The sequence below is a fragment of the Megalobrama amblycephala genome, linkage group LG16 (assembly GCF_018812025.1).
Source record: "Megalobrama amblycephala isolate DHTTF-2021 linkage group LG16, ASM1881202v1, whole genome shotgun sequence".
Lineage (NCBI taxonomy): Eukaryota > Metazoa > Chordata > Actinopteri > Cypriniformes > Xenocyprididae > Megalobrama > Megalobrama amblycephala.
Window position 1 is genome coordinate 15,310,056 of NC_063059.1, and position 19,158 is coordinate 15,329,213.

The following is a 19,158-nucleotide window of genomic DNA, read 5'->3' on the forward strand; positions in this document are numbered from 1 at the left end:
ATCTACACTGCTCAAAAATAAAACAATAAAAACAAGACAACACAAATCACACATTGGATCTCAATGAAATATTCAATTTGAAAATATTTATTCATATACATTTTGTAATTTTTTTAAGAACAAAGTGACAACTGTCAATGAAAACCAAAATCATCAAAACACTGATGGCTGGGTTTAAAATTCACACCGAAAATCAATGTAAAAACTGAAGTTGGAGGCTGATCCTGATCCAACTTGGATTAAGTTCATCACAGCAACTCATAATGCAAGTCAGTAATGTGTAGGGCTGCACAATGAATCAAATTTCTAATCGCAATTACAATTATGGATGCCACAATTACATAATCATTCAAAAGTGCACTTATAAAAATCAAAACAACAAAATAGTCTAATTACAGAACATTATTCTGTGTGCTAAAGATGTGTTTTTATTCTACAGGCAAATATTTTTTACTTTTTATTTAAAGCCCCTGTAAAGTCATTTTAAAGTATGTGTTCTGAGTTTCTCACACCGCAGAAAAATGTGTTATTAACCACCCAGCCAAATATGAATGATTAAAAAAAACTGGCAAGTAAATGAAATAAGTTATCATAATCTCTTAAAAATTGAGCAGTATTCTCTGCTCTCAAACGCTGGGGGCGTGTCCGCTGTCGGCGCTGAAACCACACCCACTCACGAGAGCTGCAGCCTCAACTGACTTGAGTCTAATGAGTCAAACATACTGATGCATATAAACAAAAGAATCACGTTAGAGGGTTACAAATTTTAGTAGAGTTACTGTGGACTACCTACTAATTATAGCATAAGCAAACTCGGCAACTTACACTCATTGGTGGGCGCGTACTGCTGACTGTTGTCGACAGATGTCGGCGTCGTGAGACGGGAGGATGAAGGCCAGGACGGGAGAGACTCTGTCCGGCTCCATATCATCAGTTGTCGGTGGGACGGGAGGATGAAGGCCGAGGCGAGTCTGTTCAGCCCTATTCAGCAATAACAGCGGATTATCAGTGAATCCCAGCTGTCTGATGAACGTTTGTAAAACTATCCGGTGTAGAACGATCACTTTAGAAACAAAATTAATCCACCCCTTCTTCATATCATCGTTTTAGGAAATTTAAATAAGGAGAAGGAGCTCTATTGTATATTATAACAACCATGAAATATGCATTTGTGTGACGAAGGCATTACGAGCTAAATGTGCAAAGGGGCTGTATAACTTGAGATTGAGCGAGTGAACCGCTGTAGCGCTAGGGGCGGGGCTATGCTCGGGGGCTCCAGTGCGTCCTCGGACACCCGTTTTAGCTCCGCCCATAAAATCCTGAACAGAGAATTGATGAAAAACTGTTTAACACTCTAACTTCACAATTCAGCACTACACAATTACAGTCTTTATAATGTGTTTCAGCAATACATTTATAACGTGTTTAGAAACAATTCTCAGAATTGACTTTACAGGGACGTTAAATAAGAAACCAAATCAATGACATTAGGGGCTTAATGCTATAGAAAAGTAATATGTTTTTTCAGGAAGAGTGTTTTCAGCTTGCTTATTTTCATATAAAAAAAAGTTTCGATTTGGGACGGTTTCACTGCTTTGTGATCGGGGAGTGGTGCACCCGATCACATCGCGACTGATCCCTGGGTGCTTTGGCACCCAGAGCTGACGGACCATGCGTCTTTTTCAAGATGTCATTTCGTCTGTGCGTTATTGAGTGCGGTTGTGTGGTCCCCAGCGCCCTGCCCCAATGCCCTGCCCTCTCAAGCCAAGCCAGGTGGCAAGAGATTGAGGAAGCGGTCCTGAGATGGGCGACCTGGAGGGGAAGGATTCTGCTCTTCAGGACAGGATTACACCATCTCTCCCACCCCCGGAGGAGGGCTGGGGGGAATTTGTGTGTCTGTCTGTCCCGCCGTGGCTCTTTGGAATCCAGCGGTACCCACTTCTACACAAAAAGAGCAGTTTCCCAATCCTCCAGGCCACAAGAGGGCGCGGCTGCCAGAGTGCGAGGCCCCGCTTTGCCACTCCACCCTTCCACATCGCCAGCAGGTCCCGAGTGTGATGGTCGAGGCCTCCTCCCATGTGCCGTCTCCCATGCATATTGTCACCTCGTGGAGTCTGACCCCACTTCGGGCCGCTATGCCGTCCGCTATGCCAGGTCCCAGCACTCACAAGTGTCCAGGCATGCTGTGGTCCAAACAGATGCCTCTGCCACCGGGTGGGGTGCCACGTACAACGGGCATGCAGTGTCAGGTCTGTGGACGGGGCCTCAACTGCCTTCATATCAATTGCCTTGAGTTGCAAGCAGTACGTCTTGCACTGAGCCGCTTCAAGGAGCTGCTGTCAGACAAGCACGTACTGGTCCGCTCGGACAGCACTGCAGCTGTTGCAGAAATTCATAAAAGTTACAGTTTTTTTCAATTGCTAACAAGCGTTTAGTAATACTTAAAGTACTTTTTCTAAACTCTTAACACAGCAACACAAATACATCACACAATTAGCCAAATAGTTAATTTTCTGCCCAAAACCATATTTTGTTATATAAACACAAACTCTACATTTCAAAAAATGCTAAAAACCTTTTTCAACATATACTAACTCTATCAAAATACAGCAAACCTGATTCAAAATCGAGTCGTTCTGTCAAAACACTAGCACTAGTTTTCTATCCAACATGAACATATAGTCAATCAAAGCGCAATGGCTGTCAAAATACTAACAGTTGATGGCATTATGAAAACGGCATTTATTTGTCATGTTTCAGTTCTACCTGCAGAAAATATGAAATCCATTGTTTTTATAATTCAGTTTCCTTTTACTGCAGTAATAATATAATGCATGTAAGCCTTTCTTCATGTTTGGTTGGGTGTTGAATGTGTGCATTCTTGGCAGCAGAAGTGAGTCAATATTTTATGCAGTAGAAAAAGGAAGAAGAAAGTATCAGAATTGCTCAGGGCAGCTGCTGGTCAAATGAGTCTCCTATGCTGAACTTCAGTTGACCCCTTGGTTGAAATCTCTTTCTGAGGGTGTGTGGTGTTGATGTTGCCCTCATAGAGGGTGGGATGGTGTCCCCTTGTAAGTTAGTGCCCTACGCAGACCACATATTCTGCATATATGAACAGTGGTAGAGGAATCGTTGTAGTAAAAGATTTACATGAAGCTTTTACTGAAATGAAAACATGAAATATCTGCCATTGATCAACAACAAATCCAACAGACATGGTCTTTGGTTACTGTTGAAGCTTTTTTTATCGCCACAGAATAAAAAAATGTATAAAAGGTAGTTGTGACTTTTTATCTCACAATTCTATTTATTTATTTATTTATTTATTTATATTTTACAATTGTGATTTTACATCTCATAATTCAGATTTTTTTTTCCTCAGAATTGTGACATAAACTATAGGAACTGAGTTTAAAAGTCAGAATTGTGAGATAAACACAGAATTAACTTTTTTTATTTTCTATTCATGGCAGAAATAAGCTTTCATATATGTTCTACACGTGTAAGTGGAAAAAACAGAGATGCACAGTCCAGCATTCTTCCTCCTCTCCCATACCTCTTCTTCTCCCTTCTCCTTTCCTCCATCTATTCTTCTCCCTTACCCAGATATTATTTTCTCTCTGCTCCTCTGTGCTGTTCTTCATCCACACTGAACAAATCCGATTCAAAGAGTCCTATTTTACTGTGTGTGTCTAGTTGTATCGTAACTGTATAGAATAGTATAGTTCTAATAGCGGGGCACATTGTAAAGCAGTGTTACAAAAAACCCTATCTGTGCAACTGGAATTTAAACCTGGTTAGTGTCAGATAGTTAGTGAAGCATTAAACAACTACCCAAGCTGCTAAATAACAGATTGGAGATTAAAATAATATCAGATTTGTCTAATTTTAAATAAAAACAAAAAATATAGATGAGAAATTTCTTACTTCAACTAATTTTACTTTTGCTATTGTTAAATAAATGTTCAGTGATATCTTCCAAAGATTTTTAATTTTGGCGCAATCGTTTCTCTATAGATTGCCGATATGGCAACTACTAAATATGCCAAGTTTCTTCATGCTAGCGTGTGGAAGTATTTTAAACCATGCGTGTTACAACTGACCCCGTGTTAGTTTGTGCCCTGCACTCCCCTAATGGTTGTGAATAGTAGGCCAAATTCTGAAGACAAAACAAATGCATCTATGCATTAAAAAAGAAAGAATCCATATGACTCCCGGGGGTTAACAAATGCCTTCTGAAGCGAAGCGATGCGTTTTTGTAAGAAAAATAACCATATTTAAAATAATATATATTACATTGCCCCCTTTTTTTCTTTTTTACATTTGAGCCCCTGTCCCTGAGGAACTCCCTGCATGTTTCCTGCAGTGATTGTGATCATTGTTGAGATGGCAGTGTTTGCTGCTCTTACTGTGATTCTTCTTCAGATCATCATCAAGAAGAGCTTGTGGGTTTTGATTCATGAATGTGAATTTGAATTAAACTTTACTCAGGTAGCCCACTAGGCATAAAAAGTTTATGTAACTGAAGAAATGAATCAGGGACACATAATGTGTCTGATATCCAAAACCAGTTTATTTTTTCTTTTCTAATGCCCAAAACCATTAAACTCTCCTTTTAATTAAAATTGTGACTGATATCCAAAACTAGTCATCAGCTAACATTTTCCATTAGCATAATAGACAGACAGAGACAGGGGAAGAGCAAAAATCAGGAGATAATGTGATGTTAAAAATGAGTTTATTGAATAATCTTAGCTGTTTCTGTTCTCAGTCAGACTGCATATGGCCAGCACATATTCAACAAGTGTTAATATAGTTAAGTAAAGAAATTTACTGCTGCACAATATCATACCATGACATTAAAAACCTTGAAATCGAGACACTCTTGGTTGTAACATAGAAATATGCATTTTCTGTAAAAAATACTTTGTGAAAAGCAATACAAATAAACATGAATTTAAATGAATAGGAATAGATCAAATGAAATTGTATACATTTTGAATTAGTACTGTATTTTAGACTCTACAGCAAGGCTTTAGTAAAGTGAGGATTCTACCGTTGATCCCTGGGGAATGCAACAACCAATTGCAGCGCCGTTTCAGATCATTTTGGTGAATTTCTCTGTCGGTGGGGTTGTGTCGATGTCCCCTAAGTGGATAGAGCCCTGAGTGAATTTCTGAGTGTATTTCACTGTCGGTGGGGTTGTGTCGATATCCCCTCAGTGGATAGGGCCCTGAATGAATTTCTCTGTCGGTGAGATAGACTCTGTGTCTCCTCATCTGATGTTGCACAAAGCAACTTCTTAAAATCTGCTGTGACTGATGGAATCTATGCCTTGAATGCAATGTAAGCAGCTGTTAATGAATGCATCTGCAAAATACATTATTGTTAAATGCTGTTGTTTGATGTTTCTCCACTTGATTAGTGAAGAAAGCACAGTTCAGGTCACTTCTTACTCCAGTGCTTTCCAATGTGTACACAGTTTCACACCAGAGATCTTCATGATCTGTTCTTGTTTTGATATCAATGACATTAAACTTCTCATATGGAGGAATCAACACCTCTTTTCTCCTCAGGAAAACTAGAATATTTTGTCAGATCAACACCTTCACAAGTTCTGATTTCAAAACAAGATACATCTCCAAACACTTCTGCTTCTGTACGATCAACAGAGGATGAAGCAAACTGGCCAAAACGAACCTGTTTGTTCAGAACATTCTTATTAAATTCAACATTTGTTCCACGATAAGTTAACTTGCATCCATTTTGTGTTTCCTTCAGAATCGCTTCTGTCAGCAAAAAGAAAAGTGAATACCATGTGAATGTCTTGTCTTTGTAAATTTGTTTATCAGTACGAACAGCATTATTGAAAACCTGATATAGATTGAAACGTGAGTTAGTGTATACATAAATGGCAACTGAATGATTCTCTGTCAAGTTATCATTTGGGATCGTGGCATTCGTTTCACCAATCTGCCAGACTGTTTTAAATTCAGGTGAGTTATTGAGTTCCCTTTCTAACAATTCTGTCTTGACCCGGTCTGACATGTTCTTTTTGCAGCCGACATAAAGGTCATCAACCGAATTCTCCGCCATATCCAACGGGAATATTTCTCCGTCAGCAGCAGTTCTGTGATCCTGCAGCAAGAGGAATCATAATGATCAATGATCAGTGTTCATGTCTGTAATTCATACTAGATCACAATCTCACCTGTCCTAGGCAACTGAAATGAGAAGAAGAGCTTCAGTGATCAGCAACATCTTGATTCAGTCAAATCCCTCAGATGATCCAGTAGATGAAGAACAGATGCTGAAAGACAACAAGAAATCTGAGACATAACAGGCATAACAGTCCTAACAAAACAACAAAATAAAGAAAGGGGAAAATGACTGTACTGTACTGTTCACTGATGTGTACCTCTTATGTTAATTTACTTTACCTCCTAATAACCTGTGATTTTTGTGGTCCTTTTGTGAGGTTCTTCAGGAGCTCAGGATCAACGATGAGAGGAGAAGATCAGAAACGGCATCAGCCAGATGACAACAGCAATAGATGAGGAAGTGTGCTTTTTTATGTCACAATAATAATGCAGTCAGATATACTGTATTTAGGTTTCCTTAGAATGTTTGCATCAGGATATGAAACTGCATTTATGCATATTCTTAAAAAAAGTGTATGTTCCATAGGCTCTTTTCTCATGATGTGGATGTTATTTGCCTTCATCATAATCCTGAAACTTTAGGTCCTCGTGTTCAAATCATGTACAACAATAGCTGAGATGATACTTGAGAGTCAAGTCCTAAAAGATGTATGAACATTTTATTCAGCTGTAATGTTAATGAAAAAGAAAAAAATCTAGTTGGTCTCTAGAGCTTTAAAGGCTGGGATACACTACACAACTTTAAACATTTGATCAGATTATAAAACACTAGACATTGGCAACTTTGTAAATTGTATCAAAATTTTCTTTGTTTAGTGAACTCAAATAATTTCACATTAAAAATGTACTCACATTACTAACACAATATAAATATTAGTTTTTGAACAAATGGTTTGAGGCAATTTGCAGTGAAATTACAGTGTTTTTTTTACACATTATCTTTTTAATCTGACAGTACTTTTCTGTTTTTTTAAGACATTCTCTGGTGTACAAAGGATTTGGTTCTTATTCTGTTCATTTTCGTTGCAGCATCTTTTTTGAGACAATGTGCACTGTAAAAAAATTGTTAAAAAGGGTGAAATTCATGGCATTAAAGATCATTTAAAAACATAAAAAAAACAATTAATGACTGGCAAAAACAGCTACCAAACAAAATCTGTCTAATTAAAGAAAAATATACTCATTTATATTCTAATTTTCCATAAAATGTCTCAAAAAACAACCATAATTTACAGATATCTCTTGGATTATTGTTGTGAAGCGTTTTTTATAAAATGTAAATCTTTTGTAATTAACAGCACACATGCATGAGCGAATGTCACGACTGTATCACTGCATCAACAGCTACACAGTTACTGCCTTTAAATAAAAGAACAAGCAGCACAACATCAGTGGTTCGACAGGCTCTACTCTTCAGCACAAAGATAACCTCACAAAACTCAGATAACAGAAACACTAACAGATCTCTCTAGATCTCAGCATACTCACTTATTACAATCCAGTATGACTTTATTTCATTCTAAGCTTCTTATTAAGAATTATCTGAGGTTTAGTTATTTAGTTGATTGTGGTATTATTTTTAGTTGAAAATAATAAGTTTGAAGTCACCATTATGGAGGTAAGCATTTGCTTTATTTGGGATCTTGACCCTTGAGTTTTTAACATTAGTTTTTCTCTGTGTGTTTTCTGAAGCACATTTGTTGTAGCAAAAGTTAAGAAAAAGAAAAATCTGATCAGATGATGTTGGTCACTTATTGGTGATGATTCAATCATCACGTCATTATGCCTGATCTCATTCAGAGTGTGATCTGTGAATGCGTTATTTAGATTTCTTAATTGTCCATTACTGTAGCGCTAGATAATACTGCATAAAATCCTGCCCTGCTTTAATATTTTGAAAGGATCAGTAGACACTCAGACATCAATATTCAGTGTATGAACCTCATCAATGGAGTCACAAAAAGCTTTTTGTTGATTGTCACCATTGTTGGGGTTCATATGCTGATTTATGATGTTTGTGTGAGTCAAAATAACAGCTCAAAACACTTTCTGTATAATGAATTTAAAAAAAAGTCAGAATATCTGATATTGTATCTGATCCTTTCATAATATCACGAGGCCTGATGTAAACATTTTTTGCAACAAATGTACTTCAGAAATACAGTTAGGCCTTACTCAGGTTACTGAAGTCAGCAGCGCTATACGCTTGCTAGTTGAACGTTTTTTTCTTAATCGAAGTTTTGCATTTGGTGAGCTATTAAAACTCAGTCAAATCAATATTTTTTGTACATTTATTTAATTATGTCATCCAGTATCACAGACTCGCTCTCTCTTGTTCCATGCAAGCGCAGCTGCTGCCATTGCGACTATTGTTTTATACACTGTTGGATTATAACAAATATGTACGATTTTAAAACAGTTCCATCTCAGATCAATATCTCTTACCCCGATAATTATTTATGTGGCGAAATGCCATTTTTCAAGTGGTGACTGTACCGTATCCATTAAACGTCAGTCTAGTTGCCGCATTAGCAACTGCTGTCGTAAAGCAGAAGAAAAGCAGAAGAAAAGCATCGTGGATATGTTTGTTTGCATGAATTCTGTAATTCGGCCCTCCAGTAAAGTCACGTTTATATTATAGCACTTTACACAACAGATAGCTTGAAATCAAGCAGCTTTACCATATTAAACATGAAAAACAGTGTCAGTGTCTCATTTCTTCAGAAGTACAACTTTGTTTTCTAATATCAAGCAGCTCTCCAGTGTGTTCATGTTTTCACTTGTGGACTTCCACAGACTCGTGAGGTGAAATGAACAGGGCTGTGTTTCCCAAAAGCAAGTTGATTGTAGAGACCATTAGTGGCAATTGTTCTACGATCAACTTAGGAGTGGGCAAAGGCCACGGCTCTGCAGAGTTTAGCTCCAAACACACCTGCCTGTAGTTTCTTAGTAATTCCTGGGAGTTTCTGGGAGTTTGCCCACCCTAGAGCATACAATGCTTTTGGGAAACGCAGCCCTGGGAAAGATTTTCCATGTGAAAAGTGCACACCTACCTTCATTGCCACAGACCAATGACAGTAAGAAGGTGTTCACTTTGGCAAGCTGTTTCGAACTTCCAAAACAAACTCCAAACAAAACTCGTTTCGGGCTGATTTAGTTTGAAATGACGTCACATCACATTTCGTTTGAAGTATCTTGTGGCCTCACACATTTCATACTTCATTTTACCCCCCCAAAAAAAGAATGAAAAAGAACTTTGCTTGAAGTATATCAGGGCCTTTAAGAAGTTTTGTATGAAAAGAAATAGTCAAACTGGATTATAATAAGAGTGGTACTGGTGGGTTTTCACTGGAAATTCACACACAGCCGTTCGTCTTTGCATCATGTCACGTCTGTAAACAGAAAGGAGGAATCCCAGCTATTAGCTATCATGTGAGGATGCTGCCTGTCGTGGGTCATTTATAAAGTTTTCTCTCAGCAGCTTAAATAATTAAACTTATCATTTTGATGGCGGATTGTAATCCTGAAAGGTCCAAATGACAATCATCAGTGACAACTGGAGATTCACCCGTAGATATAAGCAAAAGTCTTCGGCCTGCGGAGTGGCTTCAGAATTTGAAATCCACAGTTAATGCACACTAAATACACATAGTCATGCAATGCTGATGTTGTTAACATTAACAATTTGAGAACAAAGTATAACGGTAATAATAATTTGCACAGTTTGACGTGATCCGAGCTAAGTGATGGTTAGATTTAATCATCACTGGCAGCATGATTTATTGTAATGTTTTTTTCCTCAGTTGGTCAGAACAAAAGTGGAAGATTTATACTTACTTGTTCAGATGACATTTTCCAGTGAAAATCCTTATTTTGGTCATACTTCCAAGTTGTAGAATCTGTGATTCTGAAGTTCAGTATCCACACCGGTGTAGTGATTGACCGCAAACATTAGATTCATCCACGCTGAGGAGCCGTGCCATTACACAACCCACGTAAAGATGATAATTCTGCAAATAACTGCAATTGTGGGTTTCAAACAAAGATGCAACAAAGAGGCAAAACTTCGTGACTGGACAATGACAATATTTTCTTCTAGAGCTGCTGTACAGCTCAAACAAACATTCTTGCATAATTTTCCTGTTGCTGCTTTGACACAGTCTGCATTATAAAAAGCACTAGACTTGACTTGATTAGAAATCTCTGAACAACAAGCAGCAGGAATTGAACAAAATGCAGTGGCTGCTGTCAAAGCACAGCATCACAACCAAAAGCAGCAGAGGGCATTTAAAAAACCAACAGATTTAACACATTTAACACAGAATGCAGGAACTGTGGAGGAAAATATCCACATCAAGGTGTTTGTCCTACAAAAGGGAAAGAGTGCAGTGCATACAGAAGGTTAAGGAATGCCCTTTAGGTGGGCGTCTAAATAAAACATTACAGAAAACAAAGTTCTATACAAAGTAAATAACATTATTGCTAACCTCTTGAGAACATTATTAAAGACCAGAAAACTTTGAATGAGCATTTAATGTTACTGGAAGAACTGTTCATTATCTGTACAATGTTTATTCTGACTAAACCTATCCGTGTCTTTATACTTTTTTATATTATTATTCTTAAATTTAAATATATGTCTTGTATATTTATGTACATGCACTGGAAGCTTGAAACCAATGTCAATGTCTTGTGTTTAAGCACACTGATTCTGATTCCTGTCACTGCAGGATCTGCTGTTGATGGACAGATATCTCCACTGGATATGGCTGAATTCTGTTGATGATACATATCAGAGAACATGACACACCCAAAGGAAAAGATATGTAGACAGTGCCAAGAAACCAAGAAACTTGTTGAATGTGAATTCAGTTGCCATTTATTTGAGCTGAAAAACACTGATGAGCTGAAAAACATCCACTACATGTTGAATCCAGATATGAAGCATGCTTATCATGAGAACAGAGCTTCAGGGGAATAACACGCTGCTTTATTAAGAATATGCATAAGTCTAGTTTCATATCCTGATGCAGAGATTCCTAGAAAATCTAAATATTTCTGACTGGATTACGCAATAGCCCTCTCGTCACAGCTCCAAAGTATGAATGCAAAAAATGGCATTTTTCAACTGGTGACTGTACCGTATCCATTAAATGTCAGTCTAGTTTGAACTTGCCGCATTAGTAACTGCTGTCTCCAGCATGTGTTTGTGTGATTGTTTCAATGATTGGAGTGAAAACTGTTTCTGATTATTGTGAAGTCAAAAGTCAAAGTTTGAGATCTGTGAGGGGAATTGATGGGAATCGATCTCAAGTGTTGCTGCTGCCATTTTATTTGACACTGGAAACATGAAAGCTTTGGTGCTTTTAATTTTTGAAAGTTTTATAATCATAAAAAAACTGAAACATGTTAATGATAAAATTACTTTATCACAGCGGATGTAGATATTAGAAAATAAAACTATATTTAAATTCATATATTGTAAGACTTGATCCTTAAAATGGTGTTAATGTAGAAGCAAATGTATTTGACTTGACTCAGCATGAGAAGAGCAAAAGTTGTGAAACTGAACTGAATGTTTTGTCACCAACAACAGAGCTTATCGAGAGGATACACGGGGTGAAGAAAACGTGTTGAAATCACCAACGGAGATGAGATAGACAAAGACTACAATGAAGAAGAGCAAGAGTGCTAGAAGAAGACAGAACATGGGTAAAAAAAATAATAACCCAACAAATTCCAACTTTATCACTGACTTTATCAAAGAATTTGCTGATTTTCTATCAGAGTTAGTACTGGCTGCGGATAAAGTCCTTGTTGTTGGTGATTTTAATATCCATGTAGATAATAATAAAGACGCATTTGGATTGGCATTTGCAGACATTTTAAACTCTATTGGAGTTAGACAACACGTGTCAGGACCCACTCATTGTCGTAATCATACCTTAGATCTAATACTGTCGCATGGAATTGATATTGATGCTGTTGAAATTCTACAGCAGAGCGATGATATATCAGATCATTATTTAGTCTCGTGTATAATACAGTTAGCCAAGGCTACAAAACCACCACCCAGCCATAAATATGGTAGAACCATCACTTCTACCACTAAAGATTGCTTTATAAATAATCTCCCCGAGCAGTTTCATCGCCTTAGTATACCCGACAACTTAGAAGAACTCGATGCTGCAACAGAAACTATTGGCTCTCTCTTTTCCAGTACATTAGATGCAGTCGCTCCTTTACGTCTAAAGAAGATTAAGGAAACTAATCCAACGCCGTGGTATGATGAGCACACTCGGGATCTAAAACGAGCTGTGAGAAAAGCTGAACGTAGTTGGAAGAAAACAAAACTAGAAGTTTTTCGCCTTTCGTGGAAAGAAAAAATGATTGAGTACAGAACGGCTATAAGAAATGCTAGATCTACTTATTTTTCAAATCTCTTAATAGAAAACAAACATAATCCTAGGTATTTATTTGACACAGTGGCTAAATTAACTAGAAACAGAGATTCAACTGCTGACGTTTCCATAGAGCACAGCAGTAATGACTTTATGAACTTCTTTACTTGCAAGATTGACAATATTAGAGAGAAAATTATAAACATGCAACCGTCTACAGTTTCGCTTCAGACAGTGCACTGTAGTGTCCCTGAGGCAAAACTAGAATCATTCGCCGCTATAGGAGAGGAAGAATTATCTAAACTTATCAAATCATCAAAATCAACAACATGTATGTTAGACCCAATGCCGACTAAACTACTGAAAGAAATGCTTCCAGAGGTCGTAGGTCCACTTCTTGATATAATTAATTAATTCATCTTTAACACTAGGATATGTGCCAAAAACTTTTAAGCAGGCTATTATTAAACCTCTTATTAAAAAACCTCAACTAGATCCGAGAGATTTAGTAAATTACAGGCCAATCTCGAATCTACCTTTTCTGTCAAAGATACTAGAAAAGGCAGTTTCAACACAACTGTGCTCCTTTTTAGAAAGAAATGGAATCTGTGAGGATTTCCAGTCAGGATTTAGACCATACCATAGTACTGAGACTGCTCTCGTTAGAGTTACAAACGATCTACTCTTATCATCCGATCGTGGCTGTATTTCTCTATTAGTGTTATTAGATCTCAGTGCTGCTTTTGACACTATCGATCACAGCATTCTTTTAAAAAGACTTGAAAACTATATTGGCATTAGTGGAATTGCTTTGGCATGGTTCAAATCTTACTTATCTGACCGTTATCAGTCTGTAGTAGTTAATGAAGAGATGTCGTATCGATCACAAGTTCAATATGGAGTACCACAAGGCTCAGTACTAGGACCGTTGCTTTTCACTCTGTACATGCTGCCCTTAGGAGAGATAATTAGGAAGCATGGTGTTAGTTTTCATTGCTACGCTGACAATACTCAGCTCTATATTTCCTCGCGCCCTGACGAAACCTACAAATTCACAAAACTAACAGAATGCATAGCTGACATTAAAAACTGGATGACAAGAAATTTCTTATTATTAAATTCAGAAAAAACTGATATCCTAATCTTTGGACCAAAATCTTCCTCACGAAAAAACCTTGAATACTCTCTAACACTTGATGGGTGCTCCATTAAATCTTCGTCCTCAGTTAGGAACCTGGGTGTGCTCTTTGATACCAATCTTTCATTTGAAAGTCATGTTTCTAGTATCTGTAAAACCGCCTTCTTCCATCTAAAAAATATATCTAAATTACGACATATGCTCTCAATGACAAATGTGGAACAGTTGGTTCATGCATTCATGACCTCAAGACTAGATTACTGTAACGCTCTACTGGGTGGTTGTTCTGCTCGGCTTTTAAACAGACTACAGTTGGTCCAAAATGCGGCAGCTAGAGTTCTTACTAGAACCAGAAAGTATGACCATATTAGCCCAGTTCTGTCAACATTACATTTGCTCCCTATTAAACATCGTATAGATTTTAAAATCTTGCTACTTACTTATAAAGCTCTAAATGGTTTAGCTCCCCAATATCTAAGCGAGCTCTTGGTGCATTATAGTCCTTCACGTCTATTGCGATCTCAGAATTCAGGCCAGTTGATAATACCCAGAATATCAAAATCAACTGAAGGCGGCAGATCCTTTTCCTATTTAGCACCTAAACTCTGGAACAATCTTCCTAGCATTGTTCGGGAAGCAGACACACTCTGTCAGTTTAAATCTAGACTAAAAACACATCTCTTTGCTCTTGCATACACATAACACATTATCAATACATTAACATTTTTCAAATCCGTTAAAGGATTGTTACGCTGCAATAATTAGGTCGGCCGGAACCGAGAACGTTTCCTATAACACTAGATATACCTGTACATCAGAATAAGAATGGCATCTACGCTAATATCAGTCTCTCTGCTTATCCTGAGGTTTGCCGGGTGCTGGATCCAGGCCGTATCCAGATCAGATGGAGAACCTGTGTCTGGACCTGACTACAACGTAGCCCAGGAGACAATGGGCCTACAGATCCAGTTCTGGCTGCATCTATAATTCAGATTTTTAATCTCCGTATCCGCTTACATATATTTATATATAATCTATTTTTAATCTCTATAATAAAAATGTATAATTCAGATTTTGATCTCCATATCCATTTACATATATTATATATATCTTCCAAGGGGTTTTTTCCCTCCTAGGACTTTTTTCCCAGTGTTAGCACGCTGGGTTTTTCTCCTAGGGGGTTTTTTCCACCCCTGGGAGTCAGCCGACATTGGCTTAATGTTGCACCATCTTGTATATGTTACATATTACCACGCTTGCTTGTACAGCTTATTTATAACCACTTCTCTTTTTTTTCTGTGCTTCTAACATGTAAAGCTGCTTTGAAACAATTACCAATTGTAAAAAGCGCTATATAAATAAATTTGACTTGACTTGACTGGAGAGTTGAAGGTACATATTAGTGTGTAAATGGTGCTGCGGCTGCTTCATTGACAGCTTTTGTACATTCTTCAGAGACTTTAGTTCATCCTACTTTAAACCAAAAGCCTTAGTGTAGCTTCATCACAATTTAGATTAACTTTATGCATCAGCATTATTTCAGTGGCTGACATTCATGTGAACCACAAATGAATCTGAAACCTGATCATTTGCACCTCTTCTCTTGAACCTTTGTGCAGTTTTAATCTGATTCACTTTCCATTTATCATTTTACTAAAGTTTCAAGACTGTCCTCATGAAAACCCTCAAATGAAATTACTAGTAAGGGCATGTACCAAACAGGAAGTGGGACTGTTTTATAGAAATACCTTTGCATATTGACGTTGTAAGTGTCAATGCCACAGTCAACTAAGAATACCACAAAAGTTTAATAATTATGTTACCAAAATCTCCTGGAGGCATTAAAAACTGTATGTCATGTTTGCAATTGGTTCAAGCCACATTTATGCCACCGGCATATAATATTATTATATTATATTTTATATTAACAATTAGTTAATAGTCATTACAAAATGATACTGTTGCAAATCATTAGATAATGATTAAAACAGACAACTGAAAGATGAAATACATGGAACAATTGTGGTATTACTTCTGTGGGGTTTTTTTTCTGAGAGTCATGTGACATCTCAGTAACATGCAGATCCTTTCTGATTGGCTGACAGGCATCTTACGTAACATGAGTACACTTTTTTAAGCCCACAACTTAGTGGAAAAAGAATACATCAAAAGAGATCAAGAAAACAAGACACATCTCTGATATACTATCCAGCAGAAACACTCAGTTTGCTGTTCGGAACACATTTCCTGAGGTTTGGCTTTTCTACATTTACATTTATTTCACTTTTAGGCGACTAAAACCCATTTAATTATTTTTGATTCATGGGATGTTCTGGGAATATTAGTTCTGTTGGAACATTCCCAGAACAGAGCTTAGTTTTTATTTTTTGGTTATTCAGAATGTAGATTATGTTTTATGTTTTTCTGCAAATTAATGATTCTAAAATGCTCAATGCAGAAGTGCTTAACGTGTTTTAATGCATTAGACAGTAGCTAATGTTGGAGGATACACCTCATCGATCATGCGAGCAGATGAGCCCAGAAAGTATGGAGCTAGAATTATGACAATACTATTTGAATTTGAATTGTGTAAATTTGAATTACAGACAAGTGTATTTTAATAAAATTGAATATTATGTGGCATTTAAAATAGTTCTGAATTTGATTTTTTTTAAAACTTGAATATTAAACATTTGAAATTGAACACAACTGAAATGTTTTCATGTCAGAATTTTATAGACATGTATTTTCAAACAGCAGATTTTTCGTTCTGAAATTTTAGACCGGAAATATCCAGTTTTTAAAAATACAGCTTCAAGTTTTCAAGATGAAGAAGAAATCCAGAACATCAAATTCAATATTGTAAATTCAAAGCACAGAAATTCAGATTGTACAGAAAGTAGGTCAGAGGCCATCCACAGGAAAGAGTAGAGAGTCTCAGAAAAGTTGAACGGAGCATTTCGGCCAATTACTGAGCTGCAGTTGTTTTTCTGAGGTGAGTCTGTGCTTAAACATTTATGAGCTGTATTTATATGTTGGCTTTTTCAGCACTTGAAACCAGTGTTAATTTTGGCAGCCAATTTTTAATTAGTCTTAGTCTTCCTCTTCAGACGAAAATGCTCTTTAGTCTTAGTCACATTTTAGTCATTTTAGTCTTTAATATTTTAGTCTAGTTTTAGTCAATGAAAAGTCATTGCATTTTTAGTCTTAGTCATTACTTTTAGTCAAACTGCAGTTACCAACATTAATTTTGGTAGCTATTTTATATCTAGTCTATAGACAAAAATACTCATTATTATTTTTCTCTCTTTAGACCAATTCAGTTAAGCTTATGAAACTGAAGCTTATGACACTGCACTCTTAGCAGTAGCACTATGGATAGCCTATAATCTGGGCTTTCCGCTAATTTGTAATGTAGGATCATACATTAACAATAGATAAAAGTAGTATTTTAGCTCAAGAGTCAAGTAAAAAACTTTTTTTCTTTGGCTGTTATGGAAAAACAACATTTATTTGAAACTTCAAATAAAAGTGCAATGAACAGAACACACAGATGTTCATCTGATGCAGTCTGTGGCTGATGAATATATTCCTGAGTCTGACAACCTTTGTCTGACAGTGCATTTAAGAGGACAGTACTTAGACAGATTTACCTAGCCCTATCACCTAACGACTACAGCCCCAGTCCAAAACTGGGTTGGACAGTACTTAGACAGTACTTGGACAGTACTTGTTATGTTAATTTCAATGTGATAAAACCACTAAAAGGTGGTCACAAAATTGGAAGCAAAACAACATTTGAAATCTTAAACAAAAAATTACAGGCTTACTTATTTTGGACTTATTCAACTACCAGTAACCATTATATACTCTACATTGATCAAAATTGCCAGTGAAAAGTTATTGGCAGAGGGTAATAACTTGCAAGTGAGCAACTTGTTCACAAACCCATTACTTTAACTCTTACTTTAACCTTCTGCTACCTACAAAATAAAATAAAAAGTTGAAACAAAGTGCACAAATGCCAACAAAGTGGCCTAACATCAGCACAGAGGTGACATCTTCAAGCAAACAACAGACATAGTAAGATGTCAGTATAATAACAACTTTGAGCCTTTTAGCAGGTTCATTTTAAGAAAAGCGCTTCTTTCCAAGATCAACCTGGCTCGATTCCGACGGCCCTGACTCAGGTCACCTGTGATGCTAAAAACTCTCTCAGCAAATGCCTGAGATGCAGGCACAGCAAGAAGGTCTTGGGCCAGGGGTTTTAGAAGCGGATAAGTAGAGCCATGTGCAGCCCAAAAGTCAAAGCCAGTCTCTTCATTTATGGGTTGTGACAGCTGCTCCTTGTATTTTTGAATTTCTTGCCTGACACAGAGCTTTCTGTGGCAGTGGCTTGGTCTAGATGGCTGGTTTGACTTTGCACTTGCTTTTGTTAGAAATCTAAATCTAGGTCGCTTTGCATGTGGCTCCTCCTGTTCCTCACATATCTCATCTTCTTCCTCATTTTCAGCAGCTTCCTCCTGTATTACAGGGACACCATTTGAGCAATGTACTGTTCTGCACTATTCAGTAGCGCCTGAATGTGTTCGTCATCATTTTCAATGAGTGCATCAGCTGAGACCGTTGGATCGAGGAAGCATGCAGCAGTAGCAAGGGGCGAGAACTTTGAATCACTGGGATTAAGGAAGCAGCTAAAGCGTTGGTCTGGGTTTGCCTTCATCTTTTTTTGCCAGAGAAGTTATGTCCTTGTGGCTAGAACCTTGGGTCTGGGGAAACTCAGATAGGTGAGCACTCAGGTCCAGGAGTGCAGGCACCACCAGACATAAGGACATTGTGTCATTCTGGAGCATCTGGGTGTGCTCAGCAAAGGTGAGGAGCAGATCTCTGAGTGTAGTTAGTCTTTGCCATTCACTTGGCAGCAGACAATCCCAGCCCATCCTATCAGCTACTTGAGTAAGTGAGTCCTTTGCATCAATAAGACGTGCTATCATCTGGTAGGAGCAGTTGCTCTGTTGCCACGGATGACTTGCGGAAGAGCCTAACAAGTAGTCGAACTCTGTCTAGGAGGCGTTTGACACTTGTTTCTTTCTGAATTAGGTGGACCACTAGTTGCAAGGTATGTACAACACAGGGCATCCTCTCTAGTGCTCCAAACCTACATAAAATAAACACAGAGACTTTATTAATCCTCTACAGGACATTCAATTGCCATGAGCAACAAAATGTAATAAGTAATATATTAACCATAGCTCATTGACAGACAGAATGTAGGCTGGTACTGAAAATGTTATCAGCATCTAAAAGAGCTTACCTCTGGTCTTCGACATCCTCTGAGTGTTCTTCACTGTCCTCCTGGGATTCTTTGTCTGTGCAGCTACTGTGGTCATCCTGTTGAGTATTTTTGAATGCTGCAACCATGTTGCTACCATTATCAGTTATGACAGTTAATATCTTG

General features: G+C 37.5%; 1 protein-coding gene across 1 annotated transcript; it reads right to left on the bottom strand.

The window, feature by feature from the left end:
* Positions 1 to 5,239: 5,239 nt before the first annotated feature.
* On the bottom strand, positions 5,240 to 6,147 carry LOC125248241 (ecto-ADP-ribosyltransferase 5-like; the record flags this gene model as incomplete). Its single annotated transcript, XM_048159969.1, is given in 2 exon segments — positions 5,240 to 5,567; positions 5,569 to 6,147. Coding segments are annotated over 2 exon segments (789 nt in total), but the record flags the coding sequence as incomplete, so codon positions are not given.
* Between the last annotated feature and the right edge of the window lie 13,011 nt (positions 6,148 to 19,158).